Genomic DNA, 23963 nt, shown 5'->3' on the forward strand with positions numbered 1-23963 from the left:
TCAATTCTCGAGAAAATAGGATTAAAAAAAGTTAAAAAAATAGTATTCAAATGTGAAATTTAAAAAACTACATTAATCTTAGCCGATACACCGAAACCGGCTGGTATTAACCGGAACGCTCGAATATAACCAATATTTAACCCAATACAAAATAAATACATTTCCTATACCGATTATTGTCCTGACACGGTAAAATATCATCCGTGATATAGTACAATATTCAAAACCTTGGTTTGTATGACAAATATACTACATTTTTTTGGTCATTCTAATTATGAGCCACATAAGTAGTTCTAACGATTTTAAGAAGGCAGCTGCTAATCTACCTCTCACTTTGTTTTCTGGTACAAATGTATGTGTTTTTTTAAACATTTAAAAAAAAAAAGAAACATATGCACTTTTATACCAGGGATAAAATCATAAAGTGAGAGGCAAACTAACATTTTTTTTTTCTAAAAAAAAAAAAAAATTATCCATCCTACAAAAAATATGCGATTAAAAATTGGATAATAGGTGCACACCAAATGTACATCCTAAATATCTACACTAGTATAAATAAATTTTTTTCTTTTTCTTTAAGCATTTTTAAATAGAAAAATATTAAATGTATTTAAAAAGGATAGAAAAAAAAAAACTTACTTATCTACGTGCCAGTTATTAATAAGCTACAAAATATAACAAAAAACTTACTTATCCACATGTCAGATATTAATAAGCTAAAAATTATGAAATTTGAATTTAAAAAGAAAACTATATAATTAATCTTGTAAGTAAAAGTATAAGTATATGAAACACTACTATTTTAAATATTCTTAACCATTAAGAAAAATTTATATATAACATTTAATATTATAAAATTTATATATTACATGTATCTCTCCTAATTATATCAGTATAAATAAAAAATATATATTTGTAACCCTGTTTATTAATACATTAAATCTACGTTAAAGCTTATTGACTAATACAAAAAGATATTTATATCCTACTTTTTAGAGTTTTTATATGCAGCAGCCCTATATTTTGAGAGGAAAAAATAAAAATAAAAAATAAAAAATAAAAGCATATGTGAAATGTAAAGCTCCTGATTATAATTTTTCATAATTATATGAAATTTAAATCCAATACCTTTATTTAACTATTTATTATTAGCCAAGCACGAGATAAACTCTTAAATTATTTAAGAGTGAATAGTTAATGGCATATCGATGGGTAAAGATAGAAGTGGCATGACACTGTATTATATAGCATTTTTTTTTTCTTAGTAAGATAACTCTCTAAACTATGATTTAATCATTATATTTTGAATAGGAAGTCAAACTAAACAGAAGAAATTGACTGAGAAATCTGAAACATCATTAAACATGTTCGATCCCTTCTTGAAGAAGCAAATAGCAGCTGGATATGGAGCCTTCAGAGTTCTGAAGCCCATGACCTGGCTGGCTCGGGGCTCCCTGTGCATGTAAAGCACCGCCCTGTTGCATTTCCTCCCCTGGAGGTAGATCTGTCATGGAAATACAAGAACACAGGTCCCCATAATTTTTGTAAGACATCTTGTTTCATTAATAAAGTTCTCTTCTTGAAAAAAAGTGTCACAAAAGTGGGAGAAGGATGGGCGAAATAAGAGGAGTAAAGAGCACTCAGATAATCAGAGTCCAAATAGTCAAAAAGGTCTTTAATCTGACATAATGATTCACGCACTTCAAGTTCAAACTGACAATAGGTCACTAATTCGATTACTATCGACATACTTTATTCTGGTCAGAAAGTTAATGGAATATGAAAACCCCTGAATTCACCTAGCAATTTGCATGTCCATTGCTCTTTGGTAAAATATGAACCAAACGTCCCCATTAAGTCTCAGAAACCATGACACTCAATTTCTTAGTTCTTACTTTCAATGGAAATGCAATTATGCAACAAAAACAGACCCCCAATTCCAAGTTAGGGATACTGCCAACCCTTGGCTTTGCAACAAAACAAAAATACCTTCAGAAACAAAACTAATTGTTACTTCCTTACGTATTAAAAAATTCTGGGCTATTAACATGCAAATAAGCCAACAATTCCCAACACAGAAGGAACCTATCATTCTGCTCTGCCCTTCGATTACAAAGTAAAATTAACTTTAATTGCCTATGTACAGTTCTCTTGAGCCAAATAAGCTTCTGTACCAAAGAAAAAACAAAACAGACTACCTGCATAAAACTAAAAAAAACAGGGTAGATTTCGCATTAAGCCATGCGCACTTCACCACAATTTTGGTAATTGGCTGAAGCTACACTCTTCCAAAAAGGACTCCTGTACTGATCACTGGTTCAAATTCCCCCCTGTTCATTGGCCAAGACCACACACGACAATCTGCCATGAATAAATTGAACCTGGGATCAACAAAACTACCTAAAAAGTTACGAACTTCAGGGGTTTCAGGGGCCTCGGTACCCCTCCCTGGTGTATGTCATTTTTACATTGTGGGCGCAGACACTTTCCCAACTTGGTCCAGCACATTGAGAACCTCTGTCCTGCTCCTCACAAGCCTATGAAATACCTCTCTGATTTGTTGCTGCAAAGGCACCAAACCCTCCTCCATCTTCTTGCAAGTATCGGCCAATTCAGACACCTGCGAAGCCATCTCGTCCAAGCGCGCCGCCTCCGCAGGGAAATGAAACGAGTCGGCGAATTCGATCAGCGACTGACCCAACCTCTCCAACTTCTGCGTCTCCTCCAGCAGCCCAGCCAAGCGGGTTTTCTCCTTCTTCTTTTTCCACTCCTCCGCAATCTTCTCTTGCAGAGCGACCATAGACTGGGCCCAACCCAGTTGCCGCGGCACCGGGAAATGGGTCGACAAGCCGTTCCTCTCCTGGCAAGGTATTGCCGCCACCAGAGCCCACATCACAAACAACGTGACCGTGCTCATTATGTAAACTGGGGAGGCCAGACCGGATGATTCCGCGCCACGCGGCGCCACCAGGTTGGCCGACATGGCCTGGATTTGCTTCGCGGCGGACCAGCCCTTCGCCATGTTCCACGACAAGGATCGGAATTGCCCGGCCGCGGCTCGGTCCTTGTTCGTAGCACCTCTGCGCCCGAAGGACCAGGCTCGCTCCGCTGACTTGTGGTTGCTTCCCTCCTTTTCCTCGAGCGTCAGCATCAGAGAATTCAGGGCCTTCTTGGCACGGCGAACCTGTCCATCACCGATCGGTCTCTGTTCGAAAGCCGAGACAGCGATCTCGGCAAGCTTCTGGTAGTGTCTGACCGATTCGACACCGTGCGAGACCGCATTGCAAACATCGAGTGCCTTCACCACGCGGTCGAGGAACTCCGGGACAAGGCGATCGAGTGGGGGCTTGGAAACCTGTGAAGGATCTCGACCCATTATAAGGACGGCTTTGAACTCGGCCTCGCAGCAAAGGAACACGTCGACGAGCTTGCGGAGCCAAGAGACTGATAGCAGGGAATCGGCGGCCTCGTCAGAGCTGGATGATAAAAGATCAGAGAAGCGGTCGGCCACGTATTTCTGAAAAAGCTCGAGGTCCTCGAGCTCCTGCTCGTGGTTTCCGTCCATCGATACCACCTGGTTCCGGCGGATACTGATTCGGTTCAGAAAAGAACCCTGATTGTCCGTTGCACGCATTGTCGATCGTGAAGATTTTAGTGTAGAACGGTCCCAAATACAACGATTTACTACATATATTGTTGAGCAAAACAGAGAGAAATAGGGGAGGCAGAAGAGCAGGAAAATTGGAGAAAGCGAAGAAGGAGGAGAAGTTAGAAAAAGGAGATGCTTTGAGGATAAAAGGTTCTGGTGTGTAATGAGTATATATAATATAAAATTATTGAGCGAAATAAATGGTCATGGCTTCTCGGGGACGAGACCGTTTCTTCTGCGGTTTTGTGGACGCTGACTCGGCACTTCTTCCCAAATTAACCTTCCTTTTAGCTCTTGCTATTTTTTTTTTTTGTTTTTTTTTTTTTGAGTAGCTCTAGTCGAAATAACAAAAATGATAAATAAAAAAAAAGTACAACAAAAATTAAATGCGCGAAAACCACCTACACACAAAAAAAATGAGAAAATTTATTTATTATTTTATAATATGATATTAGATGATGAATTCGTAAGTAAAATATAATAAATAATATATAATAAATAATTTTTAATCATCTAATATCATATCATGAGATAATAAGAATATAATAAGAATTAAGATGATAAATAACATTACTAAAAAATAAAACTGTTTTATTTTAAGATGCCATTAGATTGGAAAATACTCTTATTTTATCTCATTTTATTATTATAATTTTTTTAAATTCTTACACAAAATATAATAAACAACTCAAATTTTTTAAATTTTAAAATAATAATAATATTAAAAAATAATATTATAATAATATTTTATTTAACTTTCAATTTTCATCTAAATCTATCTCATTTTATTTCATTATTATTCATAAATTATCTAAAATCACTTCAGTATCAAAAAGTAACCTTAGTACTACTGTTATCCATTTCTTCTCACTAACTTTATGGTAATTGTTTAAATTCAAAGATGATATAAGAAGATTATAAACGAAAGATGAAAGTCGGATAGAATATTATTATAATATTATTTTAATATTATTATTATTTTAAAATTTAAAAAAATTAAATTGAGATTTAAAAAAATTGAATTATTTATTATATTTTATATGATAATTTGAAAAAATTATAATAATGAGATGAAATGAGATAAGATAAAACACTTTTCAAATCTAAACGAGAAATATGAAATAGTTTCAAATTCTCGACTTTATTCATATTCTACATTTTCATGTTTTTATTTTTTCAAAGCTTCATGTTATTTATTTATATTTTGTCGTATCTTGTTCATATACTTATGGAATAAAATTTAATTTTTTTTTCCAAAAATTTATTCAGCAAAAAAATTTACAAGTAAATTTAAAAATTAATACTTTTATTTTAAATTTTAAATTCCTTTAATAAATTTTGATTATAAAAAATTACATTATATGACATCCGAGACACGTGAAATTTCATGTAACGAATAGGCATGATGTTACCATAGATGAAGAAGATAATAATAATAATAATAATAATAATAATAATGCAATACTGATAAAATGGCATTTCTCTCAAATTTTAATATCAATCTCTTCCAAAAATAAGGAATGGCATTTACGTGGTTTGCGTAAAGGTGAGGGGGCTTTATTCAGCTCAGCAGAACGGAATAGTTGATCGAGGCGTTGGACGCGTAGTTCTGAGGAAGATAAAAAGAGGTCCCACAACCGGTCCGGTCCATTTCAGATTTTTTATTTATAAAGAAGAAGAAAAAAGAAAAGAAAAGTTAAAAAGGGCAGCGGAGGGACCCGTTTTGACGGGGTCATGGAGCGGGCCTCTTCTCGATTCGCTACGAGACCTACATTTCGGTTGCTCCTTCACTGCCCAGTGCCCTGCCCAGCCCATCCCATCCCATCCCAGCCCCACTACTACAAGTCTTAGCTCCCTACTTCGTCCACCTCACTCATCATGGGACCCTTCTGCTCTGTTGGCATTGGAAAATCCATATTTCTGAATATTATCATAGATTTTTTTTTAATAATTAAAAAAAGACTTCACAGTGTCAACCGATCTCATATACGCATGCACCCAAATACACATCAAAATCAGAGGAAATAATTCTTGTGGACAAGCATTTTCAGCATGAATTTTTAAAGTTCTTTTGCTGTCAAGAGCTCATGTACCCATTTTCCATCTACTTACCATCACAAACAATCAAATGAGATTTACTTTGCCGGCCTAACAGTATGGACGATGAGTATCTCTCTCTCTCTCTCTCTCTCTCTCTCTCTCTATATATATATATAAAGAAGATTAAAGAAGTAGTGTTTAATCCATATCAATGGAGCTTGCTATCTTTAATATTGGCATAAAATGGGAGCTAAGCAAACAAAAGAGAGGTGGTTAAATCAGTTGTCCACTTGACCCCTATTCTCAATAAATAATACTATATATAGTTGTAAGTGCGTAAGTATTGTATAATCGTTTTAAAAAAGATTGAAGTTTATTATTAAAAAATTAATTTTTTATACAAATTTCATATTTACACAACTCTACGATTAGAAATATCATTTCTTATTCTCAATACATCTTACAATTAGGTTTAATCCAACTTTAATTATTATCCATTTATAATCTTTGAAAGACAATTGGTCGATGGGTTTGATCCAGCTTTCTTTATTAGTCATATGGATCCAAAGTTAATTGTACTACTTTTTAAGCGTAATGGAGGACCCTGGACATGGATGGGCAGTTGCTTGATTAAAGTTCAAGCAAACTGTTCTGCCAAATGGTTAATGACGATTAATACCTCCGTACTGATTTCATCGACTATTAACTCGGGACCAACAACTTGTATCGCTCTGCAATTCTAACTATCCATTCAAGGACAAAATGGGATTAGTTGAGAAAAAACAAAACTTTCACTGTGTGATGTTTTGACACATTTCATGTGTCACATATATAAAGAGTACAAGTAGTTTAGTTGTTAACCTATGTTGGTAAAGTATGGAAAGACGATATATTATATTGGATAAGGAAAATGCTTAGGCCACCGAGAATGGTGCCGCAAAAACTGACCTACACTAGTTTTTTACTTAATAGTAAAGAAGGTATTTTTTAATGAGTTTATTAATTTTTTTTAAATGTTTAAAAGGAGTTAAAAAAATGTTTTAAAAAAGTACAATTTGTACTATCAATACAATATTGATGGGGTCAGCATTATGGACTGGTTGTTCATCCGGGCTGGATGGTCCGGAATCATACCGGATTCTGGATTCGGTTTTCGGCCCGGGTCAAATCCGAGCCGGCATCCGGATTTGAAAAACTGGATTAATCTGGTACGGGTACCGGATTTTAAATCCGGATCCGAGTTTAAAACCCGGTACCCGGGTTTTATAAACCAAAAACAAAAAACCCTACTTCTAGTTCTAGCGCCGCCCACACCCCCTTCTGATTTCCCTCTCTCTCGGCCTCGCTGAAACATGCCCAAGCAGTTCTCAACTTCGACCCTGAAACGGCTCAACCCTTTGGCGAACATGATGAAGACATGCAGCAACAAACTTTCGCTAACTCCTCGTCTTTCTCGATTCAGCTTCACCCACGAGACTTTCTACTCAAGACCTCATATAAAGACTACAAGAGCCTCGTTTTTTCTCGACTCGAGCGCGACTCGGCCCGAGTCAGATCGCTCACCACCAAGCTCCAGGTATCCCTTGACGGCGTGAGTGAGTCGGATCTTGAACCCATGAAGATGGAGCTTCGCCTTGAGGACCTGTCCACTCCGATCGTGTCCGGGACGAGCCAGGGTAGCGGCTTGTACTTCTCGCGCGTGGGTGTGGGAAGCCCGCCCAAGCCCTTCTACATGGTCCTCGACACCGATAGTGACATCAACTGGCTCCAATGCCAGCCCTGTTCGAACTACTACCAGCAATCCGATCCGATATTCAACCCGAGCTCATCTTCCTCCTACAAGACCCTCCCCTGCATCTCCCAGCAAGTATTGCTTGTTTATGCCAAGAAAGAAGTATTGCTTGTTAATTAAAATTTTATTTGATGAATGCAGTTTCAGTTTTTAACTTAACAAGGTAGTTTTTATTGCTGATATTTTTTCCTTCAAGAAGGGATTCTTATATTGGATTTTTGGTAAACATATTTTCAACAAAAAAAAAAATAATAACATAAAGGTTACAGTATTAAAAAAAAAAAAAGAAAACCCCGGTTTTGATCCGGAACCCAGATTTCCAGATTGTAAAAACTCGGATTAATTCGGGTTTTAGACCGGATCATAACCCGGATATGACTGGGCTGGAACTCGGTCCGGATTTTGAATCCGGATTCCGGCCCTGGTATACTCGGATACCCAGTCCGAAACCCAGTCGAACACCCCTAATTTATGGTGGCCCTAGCATTGTTCATTAGATAATGATTTATATAGTATTAGGGTGTGCAAAGTCCTTTTGAAGAAAATGGAGTGCACTTGATACCAACATTTAAAAAAAAAATAGCATTGATTCTAGAAAAGTTATAGAAGATTAATCTTAGTTATAATTTCCCTATGCATTTAGTAAAGTTATACATAATGTCTGTTTTTGGTCTGTAAAAGTAGACCCCACATAAAACGTGTAAAAGAAACTATTTTTTTATTAGTGGTACTTACTTTTTTATAAAGAGCTTGTATAAAACTTGTCTATTTAAAAATTGTATCTAGCATTACTCTTTCGTAAATATATGATCAGTATTTGATGATGGGTATGATCTTTAGGCTTTAATAACGAGTGAGTCTAATTTCTAGGGTTCATTTGCTTGAATTTTATGTAGTTACTAGTGATGAGTCATGTACCCATCTATATGCCAGACTATTCTATGCTAGCTTGTGAGTACTGGCCTGTGGGATATTTCATTTGCAGCCAATCGACAAGTACTATACATAAATCAACAAGCATGGCAGCTTCTTAATTGATCAGCACGATCTGAGACATGCCAAACACTACTTGACTAATTGTTCAAAACCATTCTTGCATCTGATCTGCCTGGAGTCAACTCTGCCTCAGCCAGTTAATTATATAACTATGAAGAAGTTTAAACAGACAGTACTACATCTGCAACCAGTTTTGTCATGCATTAAAAACATTTTTATTTGTAAGTAGGAGTGTGGCTATATTGGCGGATATCTTGACAACAATATTGGCATGTTGCAGATATGTACAAAAGCGGCAAATATTTTGGGAGTCAGACATCAAACCAGGTGGCATGTCATGGAGGTTCGATCTCCCCAGCCGTAACCTGCCGTCATGTTCTTGGAGTGCTTCACATGTCCTAGTCCTCCTCATTCCTAAAGCTTCAATCTACATGGGCTTGGCTTTCTTGGATAATAGTGTTTTGGGCCTTAATGGATCTAATACTAATTTATCATGGGCTTTCCCTCCTCCCAAACCCAAATAAGCAACCATCTCCAGCCTCTCTTGCACTCCCTCTCAATAAGCGGGGCTTTTAAACGCGCCGTAATCAATTCAATTGGCAATGTTATATAGGTTATCTAAGCGTCATGTACGGTTGGATTTATTATTAAGAAATTAATTAATTAATTTTTTTTTAATTTAGATCTTATATTTATTTATTTTTTAAAAAGATGTACATGGCATTTACGTATTTTATAACTACAAATATCATCTCTCCAATTCAATCGGTAGAAAAATGTCATTGATCTCTTATTTTCTCTTGTCCCAAGTAATAAAATTTAAATTCATGGCATCTATTTTAGAGTGGTTTATGCAACATGTAGAGGTCTCTGATCTTTATTTTAAAGAGAATTGGTGTAGTTCTACATAAACTCATTTTTATTATGTAACTAATTACGGCAATATAGCTGATGCCAATTTGGATTCTTGGATCAGCAAAATAAGCTTAATGCATTCATCACATCGAATTCATGAGAACTGTATATGAATTATATCATACCAAACCTATTTTGTATTACCATTTATGCTGACTGGCCTAAGTGGAATCGAGATTATAGACTTCCATTGAAGGAAAAGATGTAGATGGTCCCTATAAGAGTGACCAACAAAGAAGGAAAGATATAGTAAGTGTGAATGGTGGATGAATAATGTTTTTGTCCACTAATTTTTTTTTTCCAATTTTGCCCCAAGTTTTATGAGGAAATGTCATTTTGTTTTCTTGCGCCTTTTTCTATGCCGCCTATCTTCTAGATCTTTCTACATTCCATTCTCTATCACCTATCTTCCTTATCTCTTTTATACTTATTCTATTCTAACTTTGCACCCACTATCTCCTACATTTTCTGTCTCTTCATTTCCTACTCTCACCTTTCCACATAATCCTTTCGTCAGTTAGCAATTCATTATGTTTCCTTCATCTTCCGTTTTTTCATTTTCTACTCTCACCTTTCCATAGAATCCTTCCGTCATTTTGCAATTCATTCACCTCCTCAATCTCGGCATTTGCTGGGTATGCTTTCTTTCACCTCTCTATCATTGAAGGATGTGTTTGAATATGCATGTGCATTAGAGAAAATGCACTCTGACACAGATTACCTTTGAAATTGTTCAACTTTATCAAAAAACTTATACCCATATAGACAAAACCTACACAAATCCAAACAAACAAACCAACACAAATCATACCCATTTAGTAAATAAGCCCCTTCAAGTTTCTATAATTTGTGACATGTCTACAACTAAAGAAGATAAAAAAATTTCATCACATCATTACAAAAATGACCACTCAAATTTGTAAAAAAATAAACACAATCAAAAAGGAAATCAGAAAGGAAATCATAGAGGTGGGGGTTCTTCTTCGTGGACGACAGTTGACTTGTGTACATCACCAAACAATGCCGTTTAGGTAGGGGGCTGGGCTTTGTTTCTTTTCGGTAGGTTGCATGGGTTGGGCTTAGAGCATCTCCATCCTAGTCTGCATCCCTCTTCTATCCCCATAATTTAGGAAAATTTATGGGGTTTTTCACAAAAACCCATCCCCATCCCAATCCCCATTTTGCGGTTAGGGTTTACATTTGTACAGTGATTCCCAATTTTTACAAATTCACTGTACATCCCCATTGGTGCCAAATCTCATTTGGTTTTCCCTTCCTCCCGCGTCTTTTTTTCTCTTGCTAGGAATGGCTAGCCCTTCCCTCGCTATCATCACCATCGATTGCAGCTCTCCATCAGCAATTTTTGTAAGTGAAAATGTAAAATCGTATGTTTCTCTCTTCCCTCATTTTCTTCTTTTTTTCTTTTCCTTTCTATTTCCGTCTCTGTTTCTCTTTTCCCATTTTTCTTCCTCCCGACACCATGAGAGATCTCTTCCCATAGCCAACGAGATCAATCTTTGAGCAAATAAAAACAGAGGGTTGTGATTGTTTATTTTTGAGGATTTGGTGTGTTGGATTTTTGGTTTTGAGGAGAATTTGGTGGATTTGGTTCGTTGGATTTTTGGCCTTTACATGGATATTTCTCTCAATTACATTAAAGATTTTGGGCATTTTTTCAATTTATTGTTTTTGCTCAATCATTGCTCTGATATTCAGTTGGATGAGGAATTGTCGAATCAATTTTTTGGAAATTTTTGCGTCTCAATCCTTGCTCTGATATTCGGTTGTTGTTGGTATTTTTTTGTGCATTTTCGAATGGTACATCTCGTAGCTGCTTGTGGGATTTAGTTTTCTTGCAATTACAGTTGGTTTATGCCTTTTATTTGCTTCTGCTTATTGAGTGGCTGAAAGCACAAATTAGCTGATGAACTTGTGTAAATATTCACATTTCATTTGAGAGCCTCTTGAAAGATAAAGCAATTTTTCTTGTTAACAGTTTGGTTCTAGTGAGAATTTAATTATTTGAGAGAAAAATTGTATGTGTGCAAGTTTGTAGATGCTACTAGGAGATAATAAGGCTTCTTCTAGGTTAGTTGACGCACAGGAAAGGGAAATTTGCTTAGTGTGTGGAGCTTGAACTGAATTAGGCGTGTTATAGTTTTGAGGACGGAACCTATTTGGAGTTCTTTAGTGGAGCTCTATTAAGTAATTAACCACATACATTTGATCATGCTTAATGCATTTTGCATTTCACTAAACTGTTGTTTCTTATCTCTACTCCATACTATTTTTAAAGTTGTTTGAATGTTTGGAAATTGGGATTTATGGTTAAACTTCGTCAACACCTTGATGACAATGAGAGTTTTGGGACCTTAATCTTGGTATTTGTGTATCGTGTTGATCCTCATGCCTCACTAGCCCATTGTTTATGCTAAAGATGTTCTGCTCATACGATTGATTATGGTTTTTTTTAATTTTTTGTTGCATGCTGTGAGACCAAAATGCCACTTCTATAGTATTAGATTATCAACTTGACAACTTATATTTGGAAATGCTAATTCATCAATACTTTCTTCCGTTGGACAGCTTCAATAGACTTTAATGGGCTTAACTTTCATGATTGTGTTATATCTTTATCTCATTCTTGTGTTGTCATGAATTGTAAACTTTTCATGAATGCTGCTGAAAACCAGTCATTTTGCTGCTAATTTCCTTTAGATCTCAAGTTCATGTTTGGATTTTGACTGGGTTTGGTTTGGTTTGCATGTTTCATCTGGAACTACTACTTAAATCAATGTGAGCAATGTATATTTGTTACAGTGCATCAAATTTGATCATAGAATTGTTTTGTAACTTTCCATTCATTGTTATCTTCTGATTTTTTTTAGATTATTTTTAAAATGTTTAACTTTATGAATTACGTGGTTTAAACACCACCATTTTGAAAATGTAAGAAAATGCTTTGTTGTTTCAGACAATGTTAATTTTAGTAGTCACTAAAATGCCTTGAGTTTTTTTATAGCATTGTGGTTGGAACTATATGTTTTAGTTTGTATGAGGTAAAAATACTATGAAAGACTTGGATCTTTGTTTTCATATCTTCAGTAAAAAATTATTGTTGTTGGATTATTTAATTATTTGTTTATGTATGGTTAATATAATTCAGTGGCCTAGAATCAAATGAAGTAGTATGTTTTGCTTGAATTGGTATAATTAGATGAAATAATTTAATTATAAATTAAGATATGAACAGTAGAACTTCAAAATATGATAAAAATAAATAAATAAATTCAGTTAATTAATATTTGTTCAATTTTGTTGGGTTATTTGCAGTGTTTCTTATATTTTGAGGAATGAGAGCTGTTATTAGACTGTGATGATGGTGTTATAGTGTAGGTTAATTTACAAGTGTTAATGAGGACCCATCGATATGGTGGGGTAATCCTCATCTGGATGGCCATATTGCAGTTTGTAGGACTTTTCACAACAGGCAATCGGGATTCGGATGATGGTTTTGCAGTCATTCGATATTAGGCTCATTACTTACGCATGTTGTCAATATTTACACCATTTTGAACTCCATTTATTTATACATTCAATATAAAAGCACTGGATGGGAATGGTTTTATTAATATTATTGTGATTTGTATGATGTTTGGTTGTTGTTTTGTGTGAATATGTGAATTAGTTAGTTCTGTTACATTGCCAAGTGTTGTGTCATTGTTGAGAAGTAATTTGTAAATAAACCTCCTTGCCTTTGATGATGACAAAGCCTGTTTAGGGATGCAGGAAATTTATCGTCATTTCCTCAATGTGTAAGTAACTCGGACGGCCAACAAGTAGTAGTAACCAATTGTTGCAACCATGAGTAGGTGGTCAAATTTTAAATATTTCACCATTCGGTTCCTAAATCGGTGATGGATAAACCTCAAACATTATAGTTACGTGTCTAACATGTCAATGCTTTTTTAGAGATGGATTCACAAGACCCCAGACATATGTACTTTACCAACCTTTTAAGTTAAGATACTCAACTCGACCAAAATTAAGGTAGGCAAAATGGAAACTCTCCTATGACTGTTGAGGACTCTCTACCCCTACCACCTAACGATCCATTCAGCATTAGGAAATCAGTCAGGGGTGCGAACTTCACCCCCGAAAAAGGCGTTAGGAATTGTAGCATTAATGCTGTCCAAGAACAAACTAAAAACATTCCCAACTTTAGAAAAAAAATATTTGAGTACTTCCAGCAGTTTAAAAAACCTACAAATGAGCAGACAATAAAGTCTTTAATACATCGGTAGTCGGTTATTCAAAAGGCGACAAACAAATTTTGTGCGAAACTATCCCAAGTTGAAGGGTTGAATCAAAGTGACATGACCGAGCAAAGCAAGATAGAATATCCATACTCTTACTTGTTTTATGAATCATTAATTTTTGTTTACATTGGTTTAACATAAAGTTATTTGTTTAAATACAAGTTTGACAAGGCCAAGGTTATGTACCAATCGCTAGAGAAATCCTCCTTCCAGTTCGAGCATTGTTGACACCTGTTGAAGGACAAACCTAAATAGATTTGGCATTCCACAAAGGAGGATCCAAAGCAAAGGAAGACGATGTCCCTGTCCTCAACCCTGACTCGATGTTCGAGAGTTTCTTTAGATTCAGTCTTTGATCTCGAGGTGGATAATGTGGTAGATAATGTGATGGATAATGACGTGATCGAATTGGACCGACCAATGGGAAGGGAAGTTGATAAAAGAAAATGAAAGGCCCATGACAGGCAAGCAGAGAAAAATTTTGAGTTCAGGAAGATGAAATATACGCTTTTGGAGGAGTCACGTGCTTAAGAGAAAGAGTTTTATTGACTCAATGCAGAGAAGATGGAATATGACAAAGAAAAAAAGGACAAAAAATTATGTCTCGGGGACGAAAGACTAAGGTTGGAGGCCACAAAGATAGAAAATGACAAGGAAAAAGAGTTAAATAGAATCCGTCAAGAGGACGAAAGACTGAGGTTGGAGGTGGAGAAAGTAGAGCTTGCCAAGAAGGAAGCAGATTAGTGCATTATGATGATGGACGCGAGTGTCATGCCAGAAATGCAGCGATCATATTTCTAGCAACTGTAAAAGGAAATCATGGCGAGACGCAATGCTGCAGCAGATTTGGATTGATTAAATTTATTTTTGTAAAAAGTTTATTTCTTTATTTTATATTTTAGACAATGATGGATGAGTATATTATTGATACTAAACACTAGAATTTTTTGTTTGTGGTGTAAATTGATATTTTGAAACAATGAAATTGGCCATTACAATTTCAGCAACTATTACAAATTACGTCAAATATAGTCACTACTAACATGAAGGAAATACAAATGAAAATTATATTAACTCAAACATAATCACTACTAACATGAAGGAAATACCATACTATAATGCGACATGTTTATTGTTGGGAATATAATAGCCATTGATATTTAATTAGATCTATTTTGAGCTGATGATGTGCCGAATTGTGTCTAATATGATGATGACGCTGGATGAAATCCATAAACTCAGTCGTATGATTGCGCAATAGTTCCGAGACTTCATCATCAAGTTGATCATATTCAATATTCGGACCTTCACTATCATCACGCTCGTCTTCAATGATCATATTATGTAGAATAACATACGCTTTCATTATATTTGTTAATTCATTTACTTTGAACATTCGGGAAAGTCCATGAATGATTGCAAATCGTTATTGAAGTACTCCGAATGCACACTCGGCATCTTTTCTTACAAATTCTTGTACTTCTACAAAATTTTTCTTCTTATTCCTTTATGGTGATGGAATCGTCTTCACAAAAGTTTACAACTTGAGATAAATACTATCCGCAAGGTAATACCCTATAATGTAGTCGTTGCTATTGATTGTGTAATTGATTGGAGAAACATGCCCTTGGGCAAGTTCCGTAAAAATAAAAGATTCCTCTAACACATTAATGTCGTTATGTGAACCGATCATACCAAGAAATGCATGCCATATCCAGAGATCATATAAAGCAACTGCTTCTAAAATAATAGTCGGTTCACAAATGTGGCCTGATTACATATATTTCCAGGCTACAGGACAATTTTTTCACTTCCAATCCACACAATCAATGCTTCCCAACATTCCTAGGAATCCCCATTGTTCATCAACCGCAAACAATCGAGTAATATCATTGGCATTTGGAGACCGCAAATATTCATATGAAAAGACGCTTACTATTGTCTTAGTGAATTTTTTTAGGCTCTTCATTACTGTGCTTTCATCAATATGTATGTATTCATCCATAAAATCTCCAGTAACCTCATATGCCAACATTATAAATGCTGCAGTTATGTTTTACATAGAAGATAAATCGAGTATTTTGGCATTATCTCTTCTCTGGATGAAGTACGGCTCGTAAGACTCTACCTTATTTAGAATACGAAGAAATAGGGGATGGCTTATTTGAAATCTCTTTCGAAATAGATTCGAGAAATATACTGAAATTTCTGCGAAATAGGCACTCATGCCATTGAATATGATCACGCCGAATAAACTTACTGCATTGGCGATTGCCATGATGCCTCGATGACTGTCTATCCGCCTCGTCATTAAGAACTACATCTAACTCATCTTCAGAAGATAAGTATGTGAGTCATTTGCAAAAAAAGATACAAGCCATTTGATGAAGGGAGTGGAAGAACAGGAGAAACTGTTGAATTTCAATTCTTTAGATCAAATGAGACTTGAATTTGTAAAAATGTGAATTCTAGCAAAATGCGTATTTATAGAGAAAAAAATTACCGTTATATATAAGATAAACAAATTACTGTTTGAGAGAAGACAAAAAAAGTTACCGTTGAAGAAAATACAAAAAATATTACCGTTGGAGGTAGGAGTTCAAAATGTTACTGTTAGATAAAGTTTTCAATAGAATAGAGATAAGGGTGGGGAATGAGATGCATGAGGTTTTTAGAAAATGAATAAAATTTAGAAAAAAATTTTAAGAAATATAATTTTTAGTTAAATTATAGGAAATTTTATAGGAATCCGGATAAGATGCTCTTAAGTTTTTTACTTCTAGGTTTTGCATTTCAACAATAAACTACCTCAGATGTTAACCTGTCTAATACTTTTATCACAATTTTCATTATAAAAACAAATTGCAAAAATAAATTCTATTATAAATTTCATAAAAATTATTATAATATTTCCATATTTTAAATATATATATTATGTCCTTATATTGTAGTATTATAGGTATATCATGTTTAAATAAAAAGTTGTCTAATATTTTAGAATCATCATTAAATTCTACAAATTTGACAAAAAGAATTTAAAATATTGACATTTTTATATTTTCGATCATTGTACATGACTTTTACATGCCGATCACATGTAGATATATAAATAAATGTTGTCAGGAAGAAAAATCAGGATGAATGAATTTATTAGTTCTTATTAATTTTTTCTTACATTTTTTTTGTTTATTGTATAGTCCAGTTGGTTACCTAATTTCTACCTTCTTGCAGTCTATATTTTGTCAAAAAGAAAAATCAGATTTGATATTTTCACTCCATCTTCAAGTTTTATAAAAATATATTAGCTTTTGATATGTTAGATTATAGTTTACATTAAACATTTCATAAATAGATCCTAGGGTTTTAACCCCTACGGCCGAAACAATGCCATTTAGGCAGGGGCTAGGCTTTGTTTCTTTTAACTGGGCTTTCACACGGATTAGGCCTCAGTTTTTATTCTCATGACCTTAGTCACATATAAAATATTGTGACACAGGTTTCAGGAAAGGAATGGATTGTACATTTTGGTGTGGAAATAGGTCAATTTTAAAAATAGCAACATAAGAAATTTAAATTCCTATCTATCCATCCAGTGACTGAAACAACAACACGAGTTCTAGATGTATATATTTTCATCAAACTGCAAAAAGAACATTTGTTCACTTAAAAATATTTTGTACATCGAATGAGTCAATCCTTCTATGATTACAAGCTATCGAGAGTGGTGTTGTTCTTTGTAGACAATAAACAGAACACAGACCTGAGAGAAGAGACTGTATTTTAGTGACGGAGAGCGAGAGGGAGAGACTTTAGAGTTTTCTGAGACGGCTCCAGATGAAGTGCCTAAATACAGAGAGAAGAGAGAAGAGATTAGAACTATTTCAAATTAGATCTACATGAATAGATGGAAATGTTTTATAAAACCTAAAAATATACCAAAAAGTTTGAAAAAAATCTCACCTTTCCAAAGATTCATCATTGTTCTTGTTCAAATAATGAATTGATCAATTACTTGTGCACAGAAAGAAATCAACATGGACAACCACGCCAGAACAAGCTAAACGTGCTCTTCACCAATCCTATAAATTAAGCAACATAATAAACGTTCAAAGTTTCTTTTTGTTCAATTTTTCACAGTTGTAATTATATACCTAAATATAAAGTTGACTTATATGTATAGTCCATATTTTTTTCTTCACTTTTTATTATGTTTTGTTTAAATTTATTTTCTCACCTTCCCATTTATTATTTTTTATTATTTTTATTTTTTTTATCTTATTTTTATCAACTATGTGTACGTGCATCATACATTGCCCTTACTAGTATATATATATGGGTGGTGCTAGTGTGCTGCCCAATTTTGACTGCTAGACGTGTCCACTAGTATAAAATTTTTTTTGACATATTTAAATATTTAAAAAAAAATAAAAAACACACCAATACATTAAAGATTATAGATTTTTTTTAAAAAAAAATTTAAACACATAAACGATAAAAATGAAAAGAAACACTTAAACGGTTGTACTAACAATTTTCATAGATGCGAGAGGGCTAGCAGTAAAAACATATTCAATTGGGCAGTCCAGCTATTATCCGATAGTGGTGTCATCTTAGAGTAGTGCTATATCCCTCGAGGGATGTAGCTTGAGAACCCATCGAATCAGGCAAAATAAAAAATTTATTTATTTATTTATTTATATTCTTAAATATTTTTTAAAAAATAAAAAAATTTACAATATCATTAAAAAATATTTTCTTAATTACTAAGTAAAAAAAAAAAATCATTGATTCAAAATACAAATTCAGGACCCAAATCCAGATCCCAAAGCATTTCTGGTCATCTTATTAGACAAGACAACAAAAAAATAAAAATTTAAAAAAGAAGAAGAAATGTTTGTATTTTATCCGCATTATAATTCGTCAATTGTCTTTTTCCTTCGGCTCCTCGAGATTCTGGTTTGTCCAAGAAAAAGATGTCTGAGGCTACGTTTGGTTACCAAACTCATCTCATCTTTATAAAAATTCGTCATTGTTCTTGTTCAGATAATGAATTGATCAACTACTTGTGCACATAAAGAAATCAGCATGGACAACCATGCCATAACAAGCTAAACGTGCTCTTTGCCAATCCTATGAATCAAGCAATATCATAAACGTTCAAAATCTCTTTTTGTTAAATTTTTTACTGTTATAATTATACATCTAAATATAAAGTTGACTTATATGTAGAATCCATATTTTTTTTCTTCACTTTTTATTATGTTTTGTTTAAATTTATTTTCTCACCTTCCCATTTATTATTTATTATTTATTATCTTATTTTTATCAACTATGCACACGTGTAGCACGCTGCCCTTACTATATATGGGTGGTGCTAGTATGCTATCCAGTTTTGATCGCTAGGCGTGCCTACTAGTACAAATTTCTCTTTTTATTTATTATTATTTTTTATATTTTTTGACATATTTAAGTATTTTTAAAAAATAAAAAACACACCAATACATTAAAATTCACTTCCATAATTATTAATTAAAGAAGAAAATTTAAACGATCAAAATGAAAAGAAAACTTGAATGGGCATACTAACATTTTTTCGATGCGAGCGGGCCAGCGGCAAAAACATTCTCAATTGGGCAGTCCAGCTATTATCCGATAGTGGTGTCATCTTAGAGAAGTGCTACATCCCCCGAGGGATGTAGCTCGAGAACCCATCGGATAAGGCAAAAAAAAATATATATTTTTTTAAAATTTTTATTCATTTTTTATATTCTTAAATATTTTTAAAAAAATAAAAAAATTTCAGCACATCACTAAAAAAATACTTTCTTAATTATTAAGTAAAAAAAAGTATTTGAAAAACAAATTCGGGTCCCAAAGCATTTCTGGTCATCTTATTGGATGAGATAACAAAAATAAATAAAAATTAAAAAAAAAGGAAGAAATGTTTGTATTTTATCCATATTATAATTCTTTGATTGTCTTATTCCTCCGGCTCTTTGAGATTCCTGTCTGTACAAGAAAAGGATGTCCCATATTGCGTTTGGTTATCAAATTTATCTCATCTAATCATTATAATTTTCTCAATTTTTAATACAAAATATAATAAACAATTCAACTTTTTTAAATATTAAAATAATAATAATATTTTATTTAATTTTAATTTTTATCTAAACTCAATTCACTATCCAAATCGATCCTCGAATCTTTCCACTGTAAAATTCCACCACTTGTGATGTCATTCGTCCTCATCACGTGTCTTCTAGTATGTGTGATATATATATTTTATATTTCTTTTTTTGGGAGGGGGAATGGAAGTCCACTTGGAGGACCACAAAATTTAAGAGATTATGGTATGGTAGGGACATTTCATCCATGACTTAATAACTTAACCAACCATGCTTTTTAAATGGAAAGTCCCATCATTTTATTTTCACTAATTATACTTTAAAAAAAAAATTTCCCTAATGGTAGGCCCAAACTCCACTCCCATTGCTCCACCTTAAAGCTAACTATAAGAATATATCATCATTTCTCTCTTCTCTCTTCGTTTCATCCTAAAGGTCCCTTTTTCTTATTTTTTTATTTATTTTATTTATAAGTTTCAAAGTTTTAGAGCTTGCGATCCATCCAAGCAAAAATCACTTCCTATCCTCACATCCAATGTGGTATATGATTCACATCAATCAACAAGACCCCGTTGCTTTCACTTAATCGCGACATCTCTTTCTACTTCTTTTTTTCTTCCACACACATATACCTAAATATATTAATTAATCGATCCATCTACGTACGTATTCATACAAATTAATTAATTATTGAAAACTGATCTGTTGAGTTCTCTGCTACTTTAATTGACTAACCCCTTGATTAGATGGGGACTTTGCTTGTGTCTTTAACTTGCTTTGCGTAAATTAATTTATTCACGACAAACTTCAACTTCAACTTCAACTACTGCTCTTAATTCATACGTACGTACGTAGTCATGAGGTAATCAGTAATCATAGCACACTTTAATTCATTAGATCAAGCCGATGATTTCTAAGTGATTTTAATTTAATTATTAGTTTATTTAAAATGTAAGTAATTAATATATATATATATTTATAAATATATAATATCCATAGATATTATTTGTTGGGCTCATGACGTGGTGATGCAGCTGATCATCGGGATCAGTATATCAAACCTTGTGATGATGTTTGACACCAGAATATTTTAATTGGTATGCCGACAGTGGCCAGATGACACTGATGATACTAATCAATTAATTATAAGCTGATTATCAGTCGAAATGATACTTTTTCATCCAATTACTGGTGAAAGATAAATACAATTAATGGGTGATTAAACTCATTAAATTATTAATTTATTTATTTTGATGAGTGGCCCAAGTCATGATCAAGCAGATCGATCTAGACATGATCTGTACAGAGAGATGAACTGATGATCAAGTCATGATCTGTACAGAGAGATGAACTGATGATCATGATTGCCTCTGGTACTTTTAATTTAATTATATATATTTTATTATTATCTCTAATGATTATAATTAGATAACTAAAAAATAATAAATAGTTATTTGAAAAATGATTAAAGTAAAATTAAGGATGAATGATCATGATGAATAGATAACATGAATGCTCTAATCTAAATTATAATTAAGTAGTACTGCTGGCCAAAAAATTTAGTTCTCAATGCTCTAATCTTCTTTAGCTCTCTGAATGTGATCGTTTCTTTATGGATAGGAATAAATCTCAATGTAAAAGGCATGTGGAAAACGAGACGATCTATATGATTAATTTCTAAGTTATTACACGTTTGCATGTATGGTCTTTTCAGCATGAAACAAGAAGTAATTCGTTGGATCGCATGACATGCATGCATGCATCTATATAATATTAGCATGATATATCATGTCATGTCATGTAAACGTTATTTTTATATATACAGAAAATATAATATATATATATATATATATATGTACGACTCCTTGTAAATTAAGCGAACATATATGTAATAATTAATTATCTTAAAAACTTATAATTATTATAAGAGTATTTAAATTGTCATGTCGCAGCAGCACTAGCAAAAACAGTTTCTCAGTCATTCTCATGCACGTCTTGAGGCAGCCGATATATTCTTTTGGAAGCCATGATTTGGATTCATAATCATCTACGTGATACGATCGTCACCATTTCGATCTTCTAAATAATGATAAATCAATTGAATGAAGACACAAATATATATAAGTAAGTATCAAGAAAAATCGAAATTTAAGTAAGTTTCGTTTTCATGTCTGCAGGTGTCCCCTAACTAAATGAGACGACTATCTGATCTTGTGGTTATAATCAATCGGCCATTCCCAGCTAGCTAGTTAGCTTAAACGAACAGTAAACTTATCCCAACCACATATATTATACGCCTTTTAATTGGTGGAAATATTTAAGTTTCGGATTTTCAAGAAGCCTAAAAACTTGATTAATTTCTTTTGATAAATATATTTTTTTTCTAAAACAGGAATGTGTGTGGGTTTTGATCCCAAATTTATTATTTAAAAAATCAAGTTATATATCATCAGATTATTAGACTCTCGACTACTTTTATTAAATATTACATGCACATAGATAGATAAAATCGGGGAGATCTGGCAGCTTGTCATGTTAAAAGTTAAAACAAAAAGCCCATTAATGGAGCTCAAATAATATTATAAGTACCTGTTCATACTAATTAATTAAGAAAAGGTTGTGCAATTAATGAAGATTTTTGGCATATTGTTTGACAACATGAAAACATTGATGATCATGAGTTTGATAGATCAAGGTGATATATATAATTATATGAATAAAGAATACGGTCGGTCCCTGAAGAAGCCCCCGCCCAGCTAGAACACGTACGCGCGTACAGCTAGAACTAGTGATCGATCAGAAAGATCAACTTTTGGACCACAGTGCACGTACCCAAATTAATTCATATAAGTGCGATCCCAGTGCTACTACAAATTAAATCACGAATCAGTCCGATTATTACATGTAAACTGTAAAAGTGATTGATATCAGGCTATAAAGTAGTACTTGATCTACAACGCGTTTTAACAAGGGCCATTCATTCCTGATCATGATATCTCGAACTATATATATATATACGTATACTCTTGATTGATATGTGAAAGAGTAAACTTATACGTACGTACTCTTATACACTAAACCCAAGCAAAAATCAAAGGAAACACACAAAGCTGATCTAGTGCCTGAGTTTTACAATTGTAATTGGTAATCTTGCATGAGGTGCATGAGGTCATTAATTTTAGGGCTTGTTTATGATCATGTCTCTAAAGAAATATACCAAATTTGAGTTAACAATCCTTGTAAATGATAATAAAAAAAAAAAAAAAAAAAAATTGAAGACAAAGAAGCTGGCCTTATAAGTTAGGGTGCCAATGAATGCGTCATCTAGATTTCTGGGGAGTTGTCGTAGCGCCATGATCGGCTCTGCCCGTAGGACCTGATCAAAGGTATATTTTGATTATTTTCCCCATTTTTGAGGGACCACCCCGGCCCCCTCTCTCTAAGTAAAAAGTCCCTTGGTTTAGGCACCACGTACATAGAACAGTGATAAATGATCATAATCCTAATTCAGAGCATATATACATTTCATACACAATGAGGGGAACTGCTCACCAAATGATCCATTTCAATCACAACATATATAACTCTATGTCAATCATTCGCAATGATCTGCAACGCTAGCGCACTTTCATAGAAAATTCAGTATCTTTAATTGGCTAGGTTTTTGATCCTATATATATGTCTTTTCAATATCTTGCAAAAACAAATATGAATGGTTTGGTTGTATTAATTATCATATCTTCAACAGTTTTTTAGTGTTAGATTGAATATAACATCATGAGAAAGTCGACCAACACAAACATGTACCTTTCTTAATATATATAAATCTGCAAATTTAGAAAAACAAAGTGTGTGTCTGTGTATGTATATCTTAATTGTAAAAGAAGAAGAAGAAGAAGAAGAAGAAGGAAGAAGAAGAATAGTTTGGTTGTATTTCTCATATCTTCAACAGTACAAGTTGTATAGTGTTTGATTGAATATAACATCGGAAAGTCAGCCAACACACACACACCTTTGTTAATAATGTTAAGAATGATTCGGAAAAATACTAGAACATAAACACTTTGATTTTAATGGTGCTATATGAATTTTTCTATATAGTGTTATATGAATTTTTCACCTAGGCC

General features: G+C 33.6%; 1 protein-coding gene across 1 annotated transcript; it reads right to left on the minus strand.

Annotated features, from left to right (window-relative positions):
* Positions 1-1986: 1986 nt before the first annotated feature.
* On the minus strand, positions 1987-3816 carry LOC122282908 (protein ROH1). The gene has a single exon (XM_043094972.1). It carries the CDS (start codon positions 3632-3634, stop codon positions 2465-2467), a length of 1170 nt encoding a protein of 389 aa, XP_042950906.1. The 5' UTR covers positions 3635-3816; the 3' UTR covers positions 1987-2464.
* Between the last annotated feature and the right edge of the window lie 20147 nt (positions 3817-23963).

Source organism: Carya illinoinensis, chromosome 11 (assembly GCF_018687715.1).
Source record: "Carya illinoinensis cultivar Pawnee chromosome 11, C.illinoinensisPawnee_v1, whole genome shotgun sequence".
NCBI classification, from domain to species: domain Eukaryota; kingdom Viridiplantae; phylum Streptophyta; class Magnoliopsida; order Fagales; family Juglandaceae; genus Carya; species Carya illinoinensis.

What these genes read in the sequence shown, in the direction of transcription:
- LOC122282908 (XM_043094972.1), bottom strand. Translation starts at nt 3,634, where the DNA reads ATGCGTGCAACGGACAATCAGGGTTCTTTTCTGAACCGAATCAGTATC.